The 18,833-nt window shown below is 37.4% G+C and overlaps 1 protein-coding gene across 2 annotated transcripts; it reads left to right on the top strand.

The window, feature by feature from the left end:
- Positions 1 to 5,195: 5,195 nt before the first annotated feature.
- On the top strand, positions 5,196 to 17,488 carry si:cabz01074946.1. 2 transcript variants are annotated; one of them, XM_041778693.1, is made up of 11 exons: positions 5,196 to 5,306; positions 6,830 to 7,051; positions 7,153 to 7,263; positions 9,568 to 9,843; positions 10,040 to 10,143; positions 12,007 to 12,106; positions 13,072 to 13,221; positions 13,419 to 13,642; positions 13,739 to 13,910; positions 14,040 to 14,167; positions 14,663 to 17,488. In XM_041778693.1, exons 1-11 carry the CDS (start codon positions 5,270 to 5,272, stop codon positions 14,978 to 14,980), a joined length of 1,842 nt encoding a protein of 613 aa, XP_041634627.1. In that variant the 5' UTR covers positions 5,196 to 5,269; the 3' UTR covers positions 14,981 to 17,488. The 2 variants fall into 2 exon arrangements, with proteins under 2 accessions (XP_041634627.1, XP_041634628.1); XM_041778694.1 differs by lacking the exon at positions 13,072 to 13,221.
- The last annotated feature ends 1,345 nt before the right edge of the window (positions 17,489 to 18,833 follow it).

Below are 18,833 nucleotides of genomic sequence, written 5' to 3'. Positions count from 1 at the left end.
CAGATGAAGTTTGTCTTAACTTGTGCAACAACAAGTCTGAATCTGACTTTGAAATAATGAAACAATGGAGCCTGAGTGGCTTTCCCCTTTCAGCATCGAAAGAAGAATAATTGTTTCTCCTTTTTAGTTCTCATTATATTAAAAAAAGACTAAAATACTTTCAAATCAAAGTATGAAACCCACTGGATGGTATAAATTGCACTGAGCATTTTATTTACAGGTTGAATTACTTCTTGCTCAAATTTTACTGTATAACGTCTCATTTTTTAAATTAGAAATGTGTTTGTGATGGCTGCCACTATTAAACCAAGAGCAAATACACCTTTAAAGGCAATGTAGGACCAGTTCATGTCCAGGGGGGTGTACCACAAAGCAGGATTAGAGGATAATTTGGCCCTAAAGTCAGGGTTTTCTTTGTCCAAAAGCTTGCTCTCTTTTAACCTGGTTAGGTCACCACGGCAACTGAGTCTGACCGCCTGTTCTGTGCCAGGTTATGTTGAAAATTAGGGATCAAAAGTGGCCATAAAATATCAGATTTTGTGTGCATTTCCTGGGAATTTTCTCTCTTTTCACAGGTCTTCAGGTTAAAATGATATAAATAGAAACTTCAGGAATCATAATGTTGAAGTTACAGCAACTTTCTGTATACCTCCCCCAAATTTTAATGCATTTGATTTAATTTTAGCTGGTGAAGACAACATCTTAAGACATTTCATATTTGGGCCCATCATCCTCAGAAGTGTGGTTAACATGGCTGGTTTTACAACTAAAGAACTGACTATTTCCACATAATTTTCATGAAGTGACATGCTTTCAGACCCAGTTATAATTCCTGATTATTCTGCTTAACTCAGGTGTACATTCTTGTTAAGTTTAGTACTTTTACTGTGTATTGTGTACCATCAGAATTAAAAGAAGATCCATCAATGGCTCATTGGATTGTAAAGCAATATATCAATAAATGTGTTAATTTTACTTTTATCTGACAGAAGTAGACAGCTAGAGTTCCTTCTTTTTCAAGCAGAAGAGGCGTCAAATGACACTGTGAGCCTGACTTGATGGATAAAGTTCATAACCAGCTTCATGGTACCCAATCTCTCTAAATTTAACTCATTACTTTGTTGAGCTTGCCCACTCAGAAAACACACCTGGGTTAGCTGTGCTTGCTTTGTGGTGTCCCCCCATATGTACAGATAGTGATGGCTTTTTCTTCTGCAGAAGTGATATAAAGCCAGGAATATTTTTTTCAGAGCTTGATGTAAATATTTTTGCAGTGTGAGTGTTTGAATTTGTGTGTTAGAGTGTGGCTGAATGCCTGACTGTACAAAGTGGGCAACTATTTACGGCGTGTCAGCCCCCCGAGGAACCAAAAGCCCCTGGGTCAAACCAAGCATGTAAACTGATTCATTCTTAAAAGCTTGTTTCTGACTGATTTTCCCAGCTACAGTAGAGTACAAATCAAGCTCCTTACCTAAGCTTGCAGGCTTTTTTTTTTTTTAAGACCATGGGCCACTTTTACGTAACAACTTTATTTTAGTGGTCCCTAATTACCTAGTAATTTTATACTAATAAGTGGCAACTATCAATAATCTCTCAAGAATAATGTGGTAATTACCCTGGCATTTTACCAAGTAATAACTCAGCAATATTAAGGAATTATTACCCAGTAAATACCTTGTAATATTATGGCAATTCTCTGATAATCAGGTGGTGTTTTACCCTAACCCTGACCCCTGTAATATTGTGGCAGTTCTTTGGTATTGAGGCTGTATTACACCATAACCCTAATTTGTAATAATTGGCAATTCTCTGGTTTTGAGGCTGTATTACATCATAACCCCAATTTGTAATACCGTGGCAATTGTCTGTTTATCAGGTGGTATTTTACCCTAACCCTGGACCTTGTAATATTGTGGCAGTTTCTGCCAACTAGGTTATGTTTTACCAAGGAATTTATTTAAAATAAGATGATCTTTTTCTTTGTAAGTTGCTTGATAATTCCCAGGTAATGAAGAAGAAACTTATCCATACATAACTAATAACATACCTTCCAACTTAAAATGTGTTCTAAAGCTGTCAAGTCAGCTAAACAATTTCTTAGAGTGGTCACAATGAAGGCAGTGGTTGAGTCAAATTACCACCTAATTACCAGACAATTGCCACAATATTACAAGGAAAAAAATGATAATTACTACATAATTCCTAGGTATATACTTCCTGAATATAATAAAATTTCCATGTTATCATCGTTTTACAAGATAATTACCACTGCTAGAATACTAGATGATTGCCGCTTATTGCTATTAAATCAATAGGTAATTAAGGCCCACTAAAATAAATTTTCACCCATTTTAACCTGAAAATTAAAAAAAAGTGCAATACGCTGCTTCTTTGAAAAAGGAGACCTCACACACGTGATCTTGAACTCCTGTCTGTATCTGGGAGTATTTAGACTACAACAACAACAATGGTAGACCCTGAAGTTCTGTTTTTTCTGCTTTTTACAAGTCAGCTTTTCTTGATGTCTACTCTCTCTGTAGTTGAAGCAATGTCAACTCAGCTGTCAGTCCACCAAAACATTTGTTATTGATTTTTGTCTTTACATCTCACCACTCTGAAGATGGAAGTGTTTATGCTCATGCTTGTTGATTCAGGACAAAGTCACACCACTAATGGCCTCTCATGTATACCTCAGCTGTTATGTTTTGATTTGTTTTGTTTTGTTTTTTTGCCGATTCATGCTCCCAGTGGTTGTTATAAGAACTGGAACAAGGCCAACATTTTTTGGCCTTCAAAACAAGATCAGGAAAGATAAAGCATCATAGATATTCACTGAACTAAATTGATTAAAATCTTTCTGCACACATTACCCACAATGCAGTATTACTGATGTGTATATTTAAGCTTTTCAAGCTGTAGTGGCTAATAACAGAAGCTAACTTTTCATAGAGACAGAAACAGGCAACAAAATGTAACAACCCAGAGACCAAGATTCAAATATTATAAAAGCTAACTCGAGTGACATCACTTGGAGCTATCAATCACATTAACTGTGTTGGGAGTGACATGTTGCCAAGTGATGTAACCCCACTACTTTTTGTGGGAACTAGTTGTGTATCTGGTTACTTTTAAGTTTAATGCTGCTGTTTAAATGGCAGGTTATAGCTGATTCAAACTGGGTGCATGGAATCTGCATGATGGCTGTGTCACTGCCTGATTTTGATTTCAGCATGCACGTGGAAGGGTCAGAGCTTTCAGACTGCCTGTGTGAGCATATTATTTCCTATTTTTTTCATGAGTTGGGCATCTCTTGGCCAAAACAGAGCAGACATAATAAATAGACAGCCCTATTTACCTTGTTTTAGCAAGGAAGGAAGTTCCCTAAACACTCATTTATATTGCATTTAATCGACTAATCTTAAGAGGAGAAAATATTAAGAAAACAGTCAAAGTAATCACAGGGTCAGTGGGTGTATGATGTGAGCCCGCTATGCTAAGTTGAGCATGGCTAAAGTTAGCAGTTAGCTTAGCCAGTTTTCGATCATCTTTGCAGATCGATATGGTGCTTAATGTGGTAACTTAATACTTCAGTTGAGTAGTTGTATATGAGTGTAACCCTCAACAGCCTACATATAACCTCACTTTAATTGTCTTGTTTAAAAAAAGCTAGTATACTGAGCTGTTCCTATGGCATGCTAACCGCTAATGTTTATGTCAGGCAAAGTGTTGGGGAAAGCTCATGTAAAGCTTGTGCCAGCTAATTTGATGAACTGACTGCATGCATCCCTAGTTTCAGCAGATATTTATGTGTACATCAGTAGAATATGAGGACCTTGCTGAAGACTGTAAGATGTAAAGCATTGGCCTTATGAAGTTGTTCTTTAAACTTTTGAGCTTTTTATTTTCATGTCACAGGGAAGATAAACACGATACGATTACATTTCTAGTTTGTACTTTCAAAGTAAAAGTCTTGTTTGGCATTGAAATGCAGAAACATCGCTCACCCTGTTTGCACTTTTATTCTGAAATTTTTACCTGCTGAGTTATACAGTGAATTAAATCACTTGTATGGAGGTAAATTGAGGTAAACTTGTGAAGAAAGACAGGGCTGTGACAACAGCGACAAGCAGCCAACACGCAGGCAGTCTGAAACAGACCTGATAGGATTAAAGGTTTAACATCAAATATGGCAGTAAAGTATACACTAAAGTCACAGTAGCCTCCTGGGAGAAACCAGTTATGTTTGATAGAAAACAGCAAATATTCACATCTATGAACCAAAACCAATCATTCAGTCGGTGTTGTTGCTTTAAAAATCAATAAATTATGTTTTCATGGACTGACTGGTTCACTGATGAATAAACTATCTCTTCAGATTAACAGAGTCTTTGGTGTTAAAAGAAGTAACAAGCAGCCAAATTGAATTCAGTCAGTCCATTAATAGCTCATTAAAATGTTATTTTGGATACTTTGGCCATTTCTGCTGTTTTATACAGAACAGAATGAGATTGTAGTCCCACTTACAAGCAGTTTACAAGACCATTTTGAAACCATTTTTAAAGCTTGTTCTATTTCCTCTTTCTTTTGTTTATTTTTATGGGTTGCTTTGTTGTAATTCCAACTAAGCTAACACTTTTAGAATTGAGCTGATGTAAAGAGTTTTTTAATAAATGTTCTCATGTCTAGGAGTGTCCTGTGTGAATCACTCGCTGTCTCGTGTTTCCTGTATGAGCAACTGCAGGAAGTGAAGAGGGGGTTTTTTTCAAGGGCAGGCAGCAAAATGGAACATTCAAATGTAACTTTCATTTTACCTTATATGTAAAACCTGCACAATTATTGTATTCTTTCCCAAATTTATGTGAAAGAATATTATAAATTTATTTTAGCTAAAAGCAGAAACAGCCTTTTTAGTCTGTTTTGAACTGATTTATGTAAAATAAACTAAGAAAAAAACGTTAAATTTAGTTTTAGCCTTTGACTACACCATTGGGTTCATAGTCACCTCTCTTACTAAGGCCCTTCTCCTCAATTGCTCAGATTGGCCTGGTGACCAACTCTAGGGAGTCATTATGGAGGCCACTGTGCTCTTGAAAACTTGAAGTCTGTGTGATCTGTGCGACAGTCATAGTTAATAGTTGATAAATGACATTTTCAATATACAGAAATAGCGTCAATCAGGCAGTTCTCTGTGATGTCAGACAGAGAAGGAAGTTTCAAGCCTTGTCAGTCATTGAGGCTGAGCCTTGTCAGTCACTGAGGCTGAGCAGCGATGACAGACCACATCCTTTGTCTTTTGCTATTACAAGGTACGTGCTGAATTTGAATTTGGTCATATATCATATATAGTAGAATCAATGTTTAATTTATCAGACCTCACTAAACTTAAAAAAATTAAAACAAACAAAAGACCACGTTTACTTCCTGAGTTTAAAAATAGATAGCACTTATCTTGGTGTTCAGAGAAAGAGGAACAAAGGTCTGTGAATTTGAATTGTGAATCAGTTGGGCCACTGAGTATCAGTGAAATAGCATAATTATATCACACACTAATTCGAAACAAAGCAAAAGTTGGATGTACGCCATTGGCAAAGAGCACATGTCGAACGTCGCATCAATACCACATAAGTCACTCAAGTTTACTTTCTATTTAAACTTTCAGAAGTTCAGCTGCTAGTATTCAGATATTAGGAAATATCCTCAGAATTTAATCTGTCAAATTTTCAAAATGTCTCAGTTGTGCCGTCATCCATGTGGTATGTCCACAGGGAAGATAGTTGAAATGTCTTGTTTTTGTAATCCTGTGACATTTTTTAAAATACCGGCCATATTGAGGACCGAGAGGAAGGGTTTTAGGGGTACTATAAGTGAACTTGTGACACACCGAGAAACAATCCTATCTGCTTTTAGCTTTACTTCCTCTCATCATTCAACAAGCAAGAACTACACCCTACAGCCAGTGTTTGGAAACGAGACATTTATTCCCATCCGCTAGATGTGTAAAATTACCTTCATTGATCTGTCATTATGCTCATGTAAATAAGCATGTACAGTATAGTAGAGAGGGTGTTACATTGTTCCATTAACTGTGTAAGCTACATATAACAAAGATATGTTGCTAATATAGCTAAAGCTAAGCTAAGAAAGCATCAACGTTGCTAAGTTAGCTTTAGAGACAATTGCTAAAGCTCACATTGCCAAGCTAACTTAGCAACTTTGGCTTATGTGGTAATGTTAATTACCCAGCGAGCATAGCTTTGTTAGCTTTAGCTAAAACTCACAAAGATAAAGTGAGCCACCATTCATGTAATTACTCCTAAAACAGGTCTAGATACATCATCTAATAATCTAGATCAGTGGTTCTCAAACTGGGGTCCGGGGACCCCTGGGGGTCCGCCAGCCACAGCTTGGCGGGCTGCAAAATAATTCAAAATAAACTATTAAAGTAATGCCATGTAATTAAATATCAAATAAATACATATAGGGACCACAGTGCCATAAAACAACCATACTAAACCAATGACTCCTACATAAGTCAGCTTGGGGCCAACAAAAACTCAGATATGATTCTGAGTTATCATGTAAATCTATCACTTATCTTGCATTAAAAAAGCACAAGAAAAAGCACAGAGGGCTTCTTATTTGGCTCTCAAAGAATATTAAAAAGTAAGAAGCCAAACTCAACAGGACAAGAGCTTGTTTTGAGATCTAAGAGTTTAAAACTCTTAAAAATCAGAGGGTCAGTTAAAATGAGTTGCAGCTGACCCCCTGTTTTTATCAAAGAGCAGAGTTCCTTCACTTCACCTCAATTACGCTTGGCCTTGTTTTCCAGCTGTTTTCATAGAGTTACACGCTTCAGACCTCAGGACGGTCCATGGTTACCTTGGGGGGAACGCTACTCTGCCCTCAGGAGCCAACCCAACATGGACCCTCTCCTCAATTGAGTGGTCGATATTCAAAAACTTTACGTGGATTGCCACCTATCGCAATGGAGATGAAAACATCGACAGAGTTGATCGATATAAAGGACGACTCAGTCTTGACATCCCCACAGGTAAAGGATGAACCCATTAAAATAGTCACTCCAGTATAAAGGAAATGTCATTTTTCACTACTGTCTTTATGTCTACACTCAATATTATTTTTGTTTCAAAGGTGACTTGACAATTCACGGATTAACAAAGGAGGATAACATGGTGTACACCATAGACTTCGTTAATACTGAAGGATATGGGAACTCTACCAGGATCAAACTCCAGGTGAACCGTAAGTGTCACTTATTCACATTTTCAAAAACATTTCTTTCAATTATGTTTGATATATATATTTTTTTAACGTTACAATGAAGGAAAATTTTGTTGCGACTTTATTCAATGTTCGCTCAAAATGAATAAAGGTCCTTAAAAGGACTGGTTTTCTTCTTTATCTTTTTAATTTAACTCTAAAGCATGTACCATACATGGTAAGACAAAGACATAGGACTGTACGGATTGGCCAGCTGAAAATTAAACAGGGGCATAAATCTAAATAAGCATAGAAAATACATTGTAGCTGCAATTGTCCATTGACAAACAGAGTAAATAAATTCCACAGTTTCAGTGGAAACCATTATCTACCTTTGGGACCATAAATGCCAACACTCCCATTTTACCATGTTACTCCCATGGTTTTAGGTAATCTCCAAACCAAACTCGCTATTTGGTATTTCCCCCTGGAAAGTCCTGTAATTTTCCTATAATCAGGGGGATTTCTTTGACTTAGAGACATCAGGGGCTGAGCCCAGGCCCCCTGTGAATGGGTTCAGGAAGGTCATCCTCAGACCTTTTAAATTCTCATTTTCATGCTCCATTGGCTGTTTCAAATTTGTACTCCAATTAACTGAAAGCAGTGCTTATTTACTCTGAAAGCAGCACTCACACTGGCTGTATAAAAGTAATGCTCTATTTACTACGAATGCAGTGCACCTGTTAGCTTTTTGACGACATCTCTCCTACTGGCTGTATGAAAGCAACACTCCCACTGGCTTAATGAAAGCTACACTGTTATTGACTGTATGAAAGCAGCATCCCCACTGGCTGAATGAATGTCACACTCCCCTCAGCTGTATAAAAGCAGCCCTGTTACGTGTGGTGTGGAACTGAACCCAGGATGCAGAGATGATGAAGCAGTTTTAAAGGTTTTATTGAGCTTGTGCAAGGAAAATCCACAGGTCCAGAAGTTGAGAGAAATAACTAACTAAAGAAAATAAGGCTGGGCTGTAGTGAGGCGGACGAGGAGGCACTGGAAAAAGAGAGGAGAGGCACATTAGAAAAATAGTCACAAAAAAATCACAGGTAATGAATCAGAGTTACTCTAGTGAGCGTGAGCCCGGAGCTGGCGTTTACCACTGGCGAGGTAATCTTAAACTCAGGCGCTGAGGAGAGTTGCAGCGGGTCTAAAGTAGCGAGTCCAGTCATCACCAATCGGCTGCAGGTGTTACTCCTCTCCTCAGCACCAGGGGGGAAGGGCACAGCCTCCGAAGAAACAAAGTAAAGTTACTGCACGACACTAACCTCACCAGAAGTAAACCCTCGGAAGTCCTTACAAAATAAACAATGTCAAAATAAAACACCACAAGCCCCTCTTTTTGCTGTGTAGGAGCAGCGCTCCTATTGGCTGTATTAAAGCTACACTCCTGTTGACTGTATGATAGCAGCCCTCTCTTTGCTGTGTGAAAGCAGCGCTACCATTGGCTGAATGACAGCTACACTCCTAATGGCTGTATAAGCAGCACAACTGTTGGCTGAATGAACTCAGCACTTCTGTTGGCTTTTAGGAAGGCATCACATATCTTGGCTGTATGAAAGCAGCACTCCCTTTAGCTGAATGAAAGCTACTCTCTTATTTACTAAATAAATGCAGTGCTTCTGTTGCCTAAATGAATGACTTGGCTGTAAATCAAACACTCCTTTTAGCCATGGCAAAGCTTTGCTCCGATTCGTTACTCTTATGCAGCCAATTGGATTTTGCTTTTGATCAGCTGTTAGGAAGGCTGCAACTTTGCAAACCCACATCCACCCACACCAGCAGAGCATAGAGCCAAGACCTGACCTGCTACCTACAATTATCCACATTTAAAATCAAGATCTGCCTGAACCAGTGAGGAACAGAGTGCAGCCTGACCTGACATGTAATTAAACACAATGTTTACATGCTGCCAGCCACTTTGGATTAAAGCACTTTATGATTTAAATTGCTGCACAATCAATGCAACAAGATCATGCACTACATACACCCTGACATTCACACCCTTTTGCATGTTGCACACAGTGTCACACACTGTGGTAAACAAGCCTACTGAGCTGCTATTCTGTCTCCCACACACATGCACATACATGCATACATCAGTGAATGCATGCTTCTTCAAAATGGCTGCCCATTTGAGCAACCATAAATAAAAGTAAACAAATGCCAATCCAATTTGCCTAAATGTCAAATTTGTGAATACAGATTTGATGAGGCTAGGCAGTGAATTTTACAAAAATGCACATCCACAGATCTAATCAACAATTTTCATTCTAACTTCTGCAGAACGACCTCAAAAACCGACCATACAGGCGGTCCCCAGTACATTGGCCAATGACAGCTGTTGGTTTCTGATGAAGTGCTCTTCCGCGGATGAAGGTGTCGACGTCTCTTGGCAGGTTGCGTCGTCCAGTGCAACCGTGTACAACAAGATTAATACAGACAGAAACTCTGCAGAAATGCTGGTCTTTCTAAACACCACACAAACTGCTGTGACAGTCACCTGTACATCCAGTGGGCGTATGGGGAATAGCTCAAGTGTTATCACTCCAAAATGTGACGGTAAGGTTACACAGACACAACAATTCAGCTGTTTGATTTTGATACCATCATACCTTAGTACAGTGAGAAGCATTGCATATGCAACAATTCCTTTTTCAGTTTTATTTATTTGTTTTACCAGTCCTATTTGGAGTAAAATACTGAATTTAGAAAACCTTTCTGATAATGTTGTTCTTGTTGTTTTTTATATTTCCAGATCTCAAGCCAAAGCTATCTCCTAATCGAAGGAATCATTATATTCTTCTCTTTTTTGCTGGAATTATTGTGACAGTTATACCAACATTAATGTGTCTTGTAGAGGTAAGAGGGAAACATCTGCATAACAGAAATACTAATATTGTTTTTCTTACTTTGTATTTCATTATTTCCGCTGGTATGTGTAGATTTAAAGCAGGGTACTCTACACAGCAAAACCAAGAGTGTTGAAATCTCAGTGTTAAACATTTCTGAGAAGATTCTAAGCCCCAAAGTGTAATTTTAACTCCATTCTGAGTTAAACTGCCTTTGGTGTTGGAGTCAGTTGAAAATGTTAATGCAGTCAGTGTTAATTCAACTCTGTAGAGAGTCAGTTGATCCAAGCACTGCACACTGCAGTTTCAAATCTGGAGTGCAGAGTTTTCCCATCATGCACTGTGTGTTTAGATGGGTTTTAGATGTGTTTCAATTTGCTTATATGTGTTTAGATATAGTTTTCATTACTGAGATTCATTTGTTCATGTTTCTGGAGTTGTTTTTGTTGTTAGACATATCTGCACCATCAGTGAAGTTATCCACTGAGTTAGTGATGTCCCACATGTGGCTTACAGTGATCTGCAGAAATCGATGATGAGCTGATTCTTATCAAATGATGAATTACAACTTTATGTTTGTCTCTCTGCTGCATCCTCACTAGAAAACTATTGACATTGCCACAGGTGTCCAATATGAAATGGCAATCTTTAGCAATTAGGAAAAAGAAAAAGAAAAAACTGTACCCTGGGGACAGAGAGACATCATGTTGGCTGCATTTGTGCTCTAGGTGAAGGATCAGCACATTGGGCAGAGCCAGGTGACTCTGAAGTCTCTAGTTTAAGAGTTTTCTCTAGTAGCCACAGCAAAGCTTCAGCTATTGATGATGTTTTTATGTGTACATTTGTGCACATTTTGGTATTTTAATTTGTAGTTTATAAGTTGACTGCAGGTTACTTTTAGACATTAAAAGTAATGTCTGTTCAGCAACTGCATATTACAGTAGAAAATGGTTAGATCCTGTTTTGCTAGTTTTTATATCTTTCTCTACTCTAAGAAGGGCATGGTTTTCTTTTACTGCATTTACTAGCTTACCTTTAGTAAGTGTATAAGTGTATATTACTCTTTAAATAGGAAGGAATGGTCACTTTTACTGCTTTAAGATTTGGGTTTGTGAGTGTTGAAGCAGATGACAGTGTGGTGGTCTTTAGCAATCTAGTTAAGCTTAGTTTAAGTGGAACACGTGTCTATTACTCTCAAAAGAGCAGGAAAAAGGCTGCTTAGGCTTCGTTTTTTTAGTGGAACACATATCTATTACACTGAAAAGAGCAAGAGAAAGGCTGCTTAAATTTTATTTTAAGTGGAATACGTGTTTATTACCCTGAAAAGAGCAGATTTGATCTTTACGTGTTCATTCTGGTATGTTCCTCTTTAGGCAGAGCGTTTTTTCACTATTTGTATTACATCGAAAGGTTTGTTTTATGTTAACTTAATGTGTTAAGTTGGCCTTTTTACAGGGTAACAGGCTGATTTTTCACAGTGGTTTAGTTAGGTTAATGCACAGTCAATATTTATTGCTTCTGGATTTTTTTTTTTTTTTTTTCAATTCACTTGCTTTAGAAAAAACACCAAAAGATGATCTTTCTGTCAGATGCAGGAATTTCAAATTGGTGGGATTTTAGAATCTATTACTTTTGCATATCATTGGCAATGTAATTGCATAGTGGGTAGGTGAAACCTATCTCAATACCTATTAAATCACAGAATTTATTTACCTTTTTTTCTGTTTGTCCAGTTTACTTTGAAACTGTCATCACAGCTTGGCTTAACTACCAACAGAAATTACTGATCACATACTTGAGCAATCATACTGGCAGGTGATGTGATTATGTTGTTAAGTTTATTAATTTTATTTTATTTTTTTATCACTTTCAGTTGGCACCAAGGATGCAGGCTGTACGAGTTAAGTACAGAGATCATCAGAAGTACATTGGTTATGAAGGACAGCTGACCTTCGATTCCTTTTTGAGGAGAGGTGAGTGACAAATGTCTGCTGCTCAGCATGAAAACCAGCTATATGCTTAATCAGTGCTTAGTACAACTAAAAGAAACTCCACTTTGTGTATTTGTATGTATATTTGTAAGTCAGTTACATAACTATACTCATAAAGGTCCATAAATTATGCACTAGTCAGGTGTCTCAGCACTATTATGTAAATTTTCATTTTCCTGTTATCTGAAACCACTTTATCTTTAAGGTTTTGCTGCAGCATTTAAGTAATTTGGTAGGCTCTCATTGGGTCAAATCGTCAATGGGTTGAATTAATTGGAAACATTTGTTTGAAAAATAAATATTTAAGAGAAAAATAAAGAGGGTACTCTTAAATGGATGTACCTATTCCTTTCTTTGAGTTGATATAATTACCTAAACAGTTGAAAAATACTGTTATTAAAAAAAAAAAGGTAGTGTTTTTGGTAAACTGAATAACTTATAAAATCAAATGCTGGATTAGTAAAACACATTTCTAAAAACACAGGTGCCATAAATTACAACATATTTGTTTTTTATTTAAATTTAGAATAACTCTTAGCACACTTTGTTTTCTTTTACCTGCCACTTCTGCCATTTACAAAAGTGCTTTGTGCAGCAGAAATGTTTGTTTGTATCATCTGTTTTTTGAAAGAGTTAATTTTATGATCAGTTCAGCCCTTGTAGGTTCTGTGTAGTGTCCTAGCTGATATTAGCTTCACTGCATAATAACTAATATGAGTGAAAAGCAGATTTGCATCTTCCCTTCATGTTTCTATTCTCAGCAGTATTGGCATTGGCTTATCCTTTCCCATTTTCTTTGCCAGACAGTAATTAATTAAAACAAAAACGTTATACTCGAAGACTACAATAGCAGTATTGTTATAAACTATATTCTGAAATTATACTTAAAATTTAGCATTATGCACTTGTGCACTCATAAACTTATCAATCTTATTTTGTCGTCACAGTTGCCGAGAAATTTGACCTTCCGACCCCGGACCTAAAAGTCTTTGATGAGACCAAGACAGAGGTAGACAGGGATGCATTTGAGTTTCTTCTAAAGAAGCAGGATCTTGGTGTACTGGAGGTTTGCTTACCCCAATACTGCAGTCATGACAGTGAGTTAATTGTTAGCACAGATCCTAATATTGTTATTTGCAGTTTTGGCTGATTTTGCATGTTTGTGAACAAGAATATGATTATTTTATACTGCTACTTTCTGAAATTTTATTTAAACAAGTTATTCATTGAAATTTAGACATAGTCTAAATTTGTAAAGAAAAGGAAAGTAATTTGTTTTGCATCCCTTTTACAGGTGGACCAAAAGCTCACAGAGACCCCTTCAGAGAAGAAAAATGGCTAACCTCAGAAAGCCTGTGTTGTGAGGCCATTGCACTGATGAAAGATGCAGCTGATAAAGCAATTGTAAAAGAGAATATGAAACAGACCTTCCCCTATCGCCAGAGAATGATTCACGACCCAGTCAAGTCTTCAGAAATCTTTACAGTGTTTCCGCGATTCCTGGACATACCAGGAATGGTATGTGGATTTTTTAAATGCCTTACCTTTTAAACTGTTACTTTTGTTGTTGTTGATCTGACTTTTCTGTCCCGGTTTGTTTTATCTTGTCTGCAGGTTGAGCAGGATTTCAGTCTGATGTTTGGTGAAGCTACCTCTGCAAAATTCTTGGAGAAGTGGCCTACTGTCTACAAACAGAAAGTCCTTGACCAAAGCCGTGGCCTCACGCAAACAGCTGAACTCCAAGACCTGGTTCAAACTGCTGAATCCACAACTGGAGTAGAAAATGGTTTGCCAAAATACAAGAATTATGTTGATTTGATGAAGAATTACATTTGGAAAATGACATGAAAAGGCTGTCACCATTCAATGAAAATTAGTTTACCAAAGTTAACATGCATTTCATTATATATTACAGGTTGGGACAGTGACATGTCATCCATCTTGATCCTGATCCACCTGCTACCACCATCACCTCATGGCAGCAGAAGCCCAGGAAAACTCTCCGCCAGACCAGCCAGTGATCATCTTGTGAAGTTCATCAAGGTAAGGTTGCTATTCAGTCACATTTACATGAACACTGTTTTGCCACAGTTCTGGGCTATCTTAGGTATGTCTCATATCCAGGGAGTTTTCAGCTGATTGATCTTTAGAAAAAAAAAAAAAATCATTTTTTCAATGTCAGTAAGCTTAATTCTAAGTAAAAAATGAGGGTTTACTAAAAGGGAAAAAAAATCTGCTCAAACCGGTCATGAGCAGAAAGTGTTACATGTGTGATTTATACCATGCTTATTATTTGGGATTATTTAACATTTTTTTCTAAAGTCATGTTCATACTTTTGCAGACTCTTCCCTATTTTAATGCCTCCTTAGCTCCTTATGACTGGTTCTCCTAGGTTAAAATTCATGCAGTCTCCATTTTTGTTACCCTTTTTGTAAAATTATCAACCGGTTATTGTAGAGTTGTGTGCAGTTGTAATGTAAAGTACAGTTTTTCCAATTCTGATACCAGTATTTGCTAATGAAATGTTTGTATCACAGGCAGAGACCAGCATCCAGGATCATCTTGACAGTATTACAGAGAATCTTCAACCCTATCTGCTTGCTGTTGGGCCCCAGAAGAAAGAGATTAACAAGTACTTCATTGTAATTGACAAACATGCCATACCCTGTCAGTCAGCAGATTCTCTTGCTGCCATTGATGAACTCTTCAAAGCGCATTTTGTCTTTGGTACTTCTTACAACCAGGATCTCATAAACGTCTTCAACTTTGTGCAAACCAGTATCTATGAAATAGATGTTGGCAGCACAAAGGTAAACCCCAGAGTTGCAGAGCTGAGAGCTCAGTTTCTGCATTGAATAAATGTAGAGATCCTGGATATTTTAGATGCTGCACTGAGCCAATTCAGACATGCTCTGTTTCATATGTAAAGGCCATCAGGCAAACGCTCACTTTGACTAATGTATGGGTCTCTGGCTTGAGTCTTTTCCTTAAGTCATAGTCCCGCCCACCAGAGACTCATGGAGAGACTGGAGGAATTGACAGGGAAGACTGAAGCCAAAAGAATAATGTTTAATGACCTTTCCTTCACCTTTGCAGCGTCACGTGAAGCAACGTCAGTTTATGATGACGGTGCTGATCGATCATCAATCAGGAGGCATAAACAGCTGTGTCTGCATGATTTGTACTGTATTTATTCTAAACAAATATCCACATTTACAGTATTTGGTCTCAGTGTGGGATCAGAAAACACCTGCATGAAGAGAAACCTGCAGTATATCAAAAAACTTGTGGACTCTTTCTCCCAGCAAATGCTTTATTTTAAAATTACTTATCATCCTAATTATTCAGTGTGAAGGCAAATGATCAAACCTGACGCTCACTAAAAATCAGACTGATAGAAACTTTTTTTAACCCCACTATGATTTAAAACATGTTTCTTCCTGATAAACAGACTGCTGCTCTGTCAGACTTTCTCTTCATAATCTAATAAATGGAAATAACTACTAAATAGACTACTTACCAGTGGTGGACCAAGTATTCAACTCCAGTACTTGAGTCAAAGTATTGATACTCGTGGTCAAATCTTACTCAAGTACAAGTAAAAGTTGCTCTGTGAAATTTTACTCAAGTTAAAGTACTGAAGTATTTACTTTTAAAAATACTTAAGTATTCACAAGTACATGCATTTAAAAATATTAGAGTATTCAAAAGTACAAAGCACATTTTCTAATATCAGTACATTGCTGTATTGTTTTCTCATAACCTTGTAACTCTGTGAAACCACCTACTGATGTACTGACTTACATGTTGAACTGCTCTGCTGCAAAAAGTCTATAAAAACACCTGTAAAAACTTCAACATAAAAATGCAATCAAAGACAATTAGGACAACTCAATAGAAAGACATGTAAAACTCACCCAAACCATCGTTGTAAGTCTGTCCCCTCTTCCAACAACCATCACCTCTGGTTTGGTCAAAAACAAATCCTAAATTCTCCACATATAAAGAGTGTAAAGAATCTGACTCTGCAGGCTGTTTTCCTCTCACTCGTCACCAAGCTTAGTGCACTAATGGTCGGCTGCATTTCAATCATCAGCCATCACATTAAACCGCAAGTAATTTAACCTCAGACAACTTCATTTCAAATGTTTATCAGGAGTGAAAAATAACGTCTGTTTATGTACCTCAACGTGCTTTCTCAGATTGGACGGTGAGTTCTTGAATGCAGAAATGTAGCTTGTTCGCGGCGTACACAGAAGACATTTGAAATGATATGACCCATTCCTCATTTCTGAAATTTCAAACATCAAGCTGAGATGTGGCCATGGGTGTGCTGTTTTTTTCAGCTTGAGTTTCTCCTGCCATCTCCATTGCCGTCTTTTGTTTGAATGAAGGCGGGAGCTTGCTACACAGAGCGAGGATGACGTAGCCTATTTCCAAATCCAGCCCAGGTGTGAGCAGTGACTGTGATTGGTTCCCTTCTGTGAGGAGCCCGGCGTGTGGCCAATTGCATTTTAGAATAGAAAAACACCAACATCTGACTACAAAGCTAGGTTGTACCTAAAAGGAACAAGTAACGACAAGCTTCCTAGAAATGTAATGGAGTTGAAAGTCATAAGTTTCCAAACAAACAAATACTTAAGTAAAATACAAATACAGAAAAAAATGTACTTAAGTACAGTTCTCAAGTAAATGTACTCCGTTACTGTCCACCACTGCTACTAACCCACCCAGCAAATATTAGTTGTAAGCAAGGTGTACAAGAAAGAACTACTTAAATCACGTTACTTACAAGAAAAAAATGAGGGGAGATCTAATGAGTATGAGGTCAAGCAATCCAAAGCTGTACTGGAAGATGTTGAATGGCTCTAGGAGAGATAAAGATCGTTGCCCCATTCCACTCCATGAATTTCAGGAGCACTTTAAAGGATTAGCAGAGTGTGATGCACTGACAACTGAGCTCCCTGAAGTTGACTATACGGAAAATAGTCTTATCTGTAATGATTTAAATGCAACTTTCACTGAAAAAGAAATTAAGGAGGTTATTTTGGAACTAAAACCAGGAGAAGCAGCAGGAATAGATGGTGTGATAAATGAGTACGTCAAAAGCACAGCAGACATTTTTATGCCCCTTTATGTTTCTTTGTTTAACAAAATTTTGGATTCCAGAATTATTCCTGGGACCTGGGTTTGTGGCTTAATTGTACCGATTTACAAGAGAAAAGGGGATCCTGAGGACTGTAACAAATACAGGGGCATTACACTCCTGAGCTGTTTAGGTAAATTGTTCACCAATGTGTTAAATGTAAGAGTACGTAATGTCTGTGAGGAAAATTCTATACTGACAGAAGCCCAGGCAGGATTTAGGAAAAGTTATTCCACCATTGATCATATTTTCTTACTGAAACAAATAGTTGATTTATTCTGTTATAAAAAGAAACGTGTGTTCTGCTCCTTTGTTGATTACAGTAAGGCTTCTGACACAGTCTGGAGGGATGCACTCTGGTACAAATTGTTAAAACTAGGAATTGCTGGTAAATTTCTTAAAGTTGTAAGGAGCATGTACAAGAATATCAAATCATGTGTTTTTGTGAATGGTGCTAAATCAGAATTCCTTGAAAGCCTGACAGGAGTCAGACAGGATGGAAAATCCTTTTGGTGTTTTGAATGCTGAAAGTAAAAGAAGGCAGTATTTTACAGAAAGTTGGGAAGGGTGGATCCAGTCGAATATGTTCCTGGTACAAGATTTGATACACTCTGCAATTGGACTTCTGGAGGCTATGATCAGGTAGTTGTCACAAACAAATTTGTTTACATCAAAATTTTGAAAACATTACAGTTTATTTACAGCCATCCAAATATGAAGGAGATGATGCAGACTGATGTCATCTCAGGAGAAAATCTTGATGACTTGCATGATGGAGATCTTTTCAAAAGTCATGCTCTGTTTTCGAACCAGAATCATGCTATCCAGATTCAGCTTTATATATGTTTGTTTTTCAAATATGTTGGTCAAATGGCATGCTGCACATTTTTTGTAATAGCAGGAGAAAAATAAATTATGTTTCTTAATCAGCTGTGTATCTATCATTCTGTTGCACATGGTGGGAAAGTAGTGCTACTTTTCTGGGATTATAATTTTTTACTCATGATTTTTAAATTCTTATAACTTTCTCCTGAAGTCAACCACAGAGAGAACCACCCACTTGTGTGAAAGAACTGCTTCCTTCCACTATGGAGAAGTTGGTCTCTGTTGCCACCTACATGTTCTAGTCAGTTCTGTTTTTATTTTTCTAATGAAAGTTCACCTGCATGTGCTAACTGATGAGGAAAAGCCTGGTTAATACTTCTATAAATCCTGACATCAAAAATTGTGTTAGTTTAACTTTACCCATTAATACTGTAAAATCATGAAACTTAGTACATCTCGTCCTGTTGCTGGTGTCAGGTGAAAGATTCTCCTCTACTGTAGATATACTGGTATAAAACATCACTAAAGCCAGACTTCTTGCTCAGACTTTTCTAGTTTCAGTGATTTTAATAATGTTGGGGCTGTATAAAGGTCCTACCTGACAAAAACTTGCAGTTTGAATTAATGTTATTTTTCTGTGGTTGTCAGGCGATGTTAACATATATCATTTTTGAGAGAAGGAAAATAAAAGTCCCGGTGCTACAGCACCCACTTGTGGAGTAAAAAGGGTGGGTGGA

Source organism: Cheilinus undulatus, linkage group 22, assembly GCF_018320785.1.
Source record: "Cheilinus undulatus linkage group 22, ASM1832078v1, whole genome shotgun sequence".
NCBI lineage: Eukaryota > Metazoa > Chordata > Actinopteri > Labriformes > Labridae > Cheilinus > Cheilinus undulatus.
Note: the sequence above shows the minus strand (reverse complement) of the source record. Positions and strands in the feature narration are given on the sequence as shown.

Excerpts from the sequence above, each read along its gene's own strand:
- si:cabz01074946.1 (XM_041778693.1), top strand. The coding sequence starts at position 5,270 with ATGACAGACCACATCCTTTGTCTTTTGCTATTACAAG. Across the intron at positions 9,844-10,039 it reads TATCACTCCAAAATGTGACG|ATCTCAAGCCAAAGCTATCT; the intron begins GTAAGGTTACAC and ends TTATATTTCCAG. Across the intron at positions 14,168-14,662 it reads ATCTTGTGAAGTTCATCAAG|GCAGAGACCAGCATCCAGGA; the intron begins GTAAGGTTGCTA and ends TTTGTATCACAG.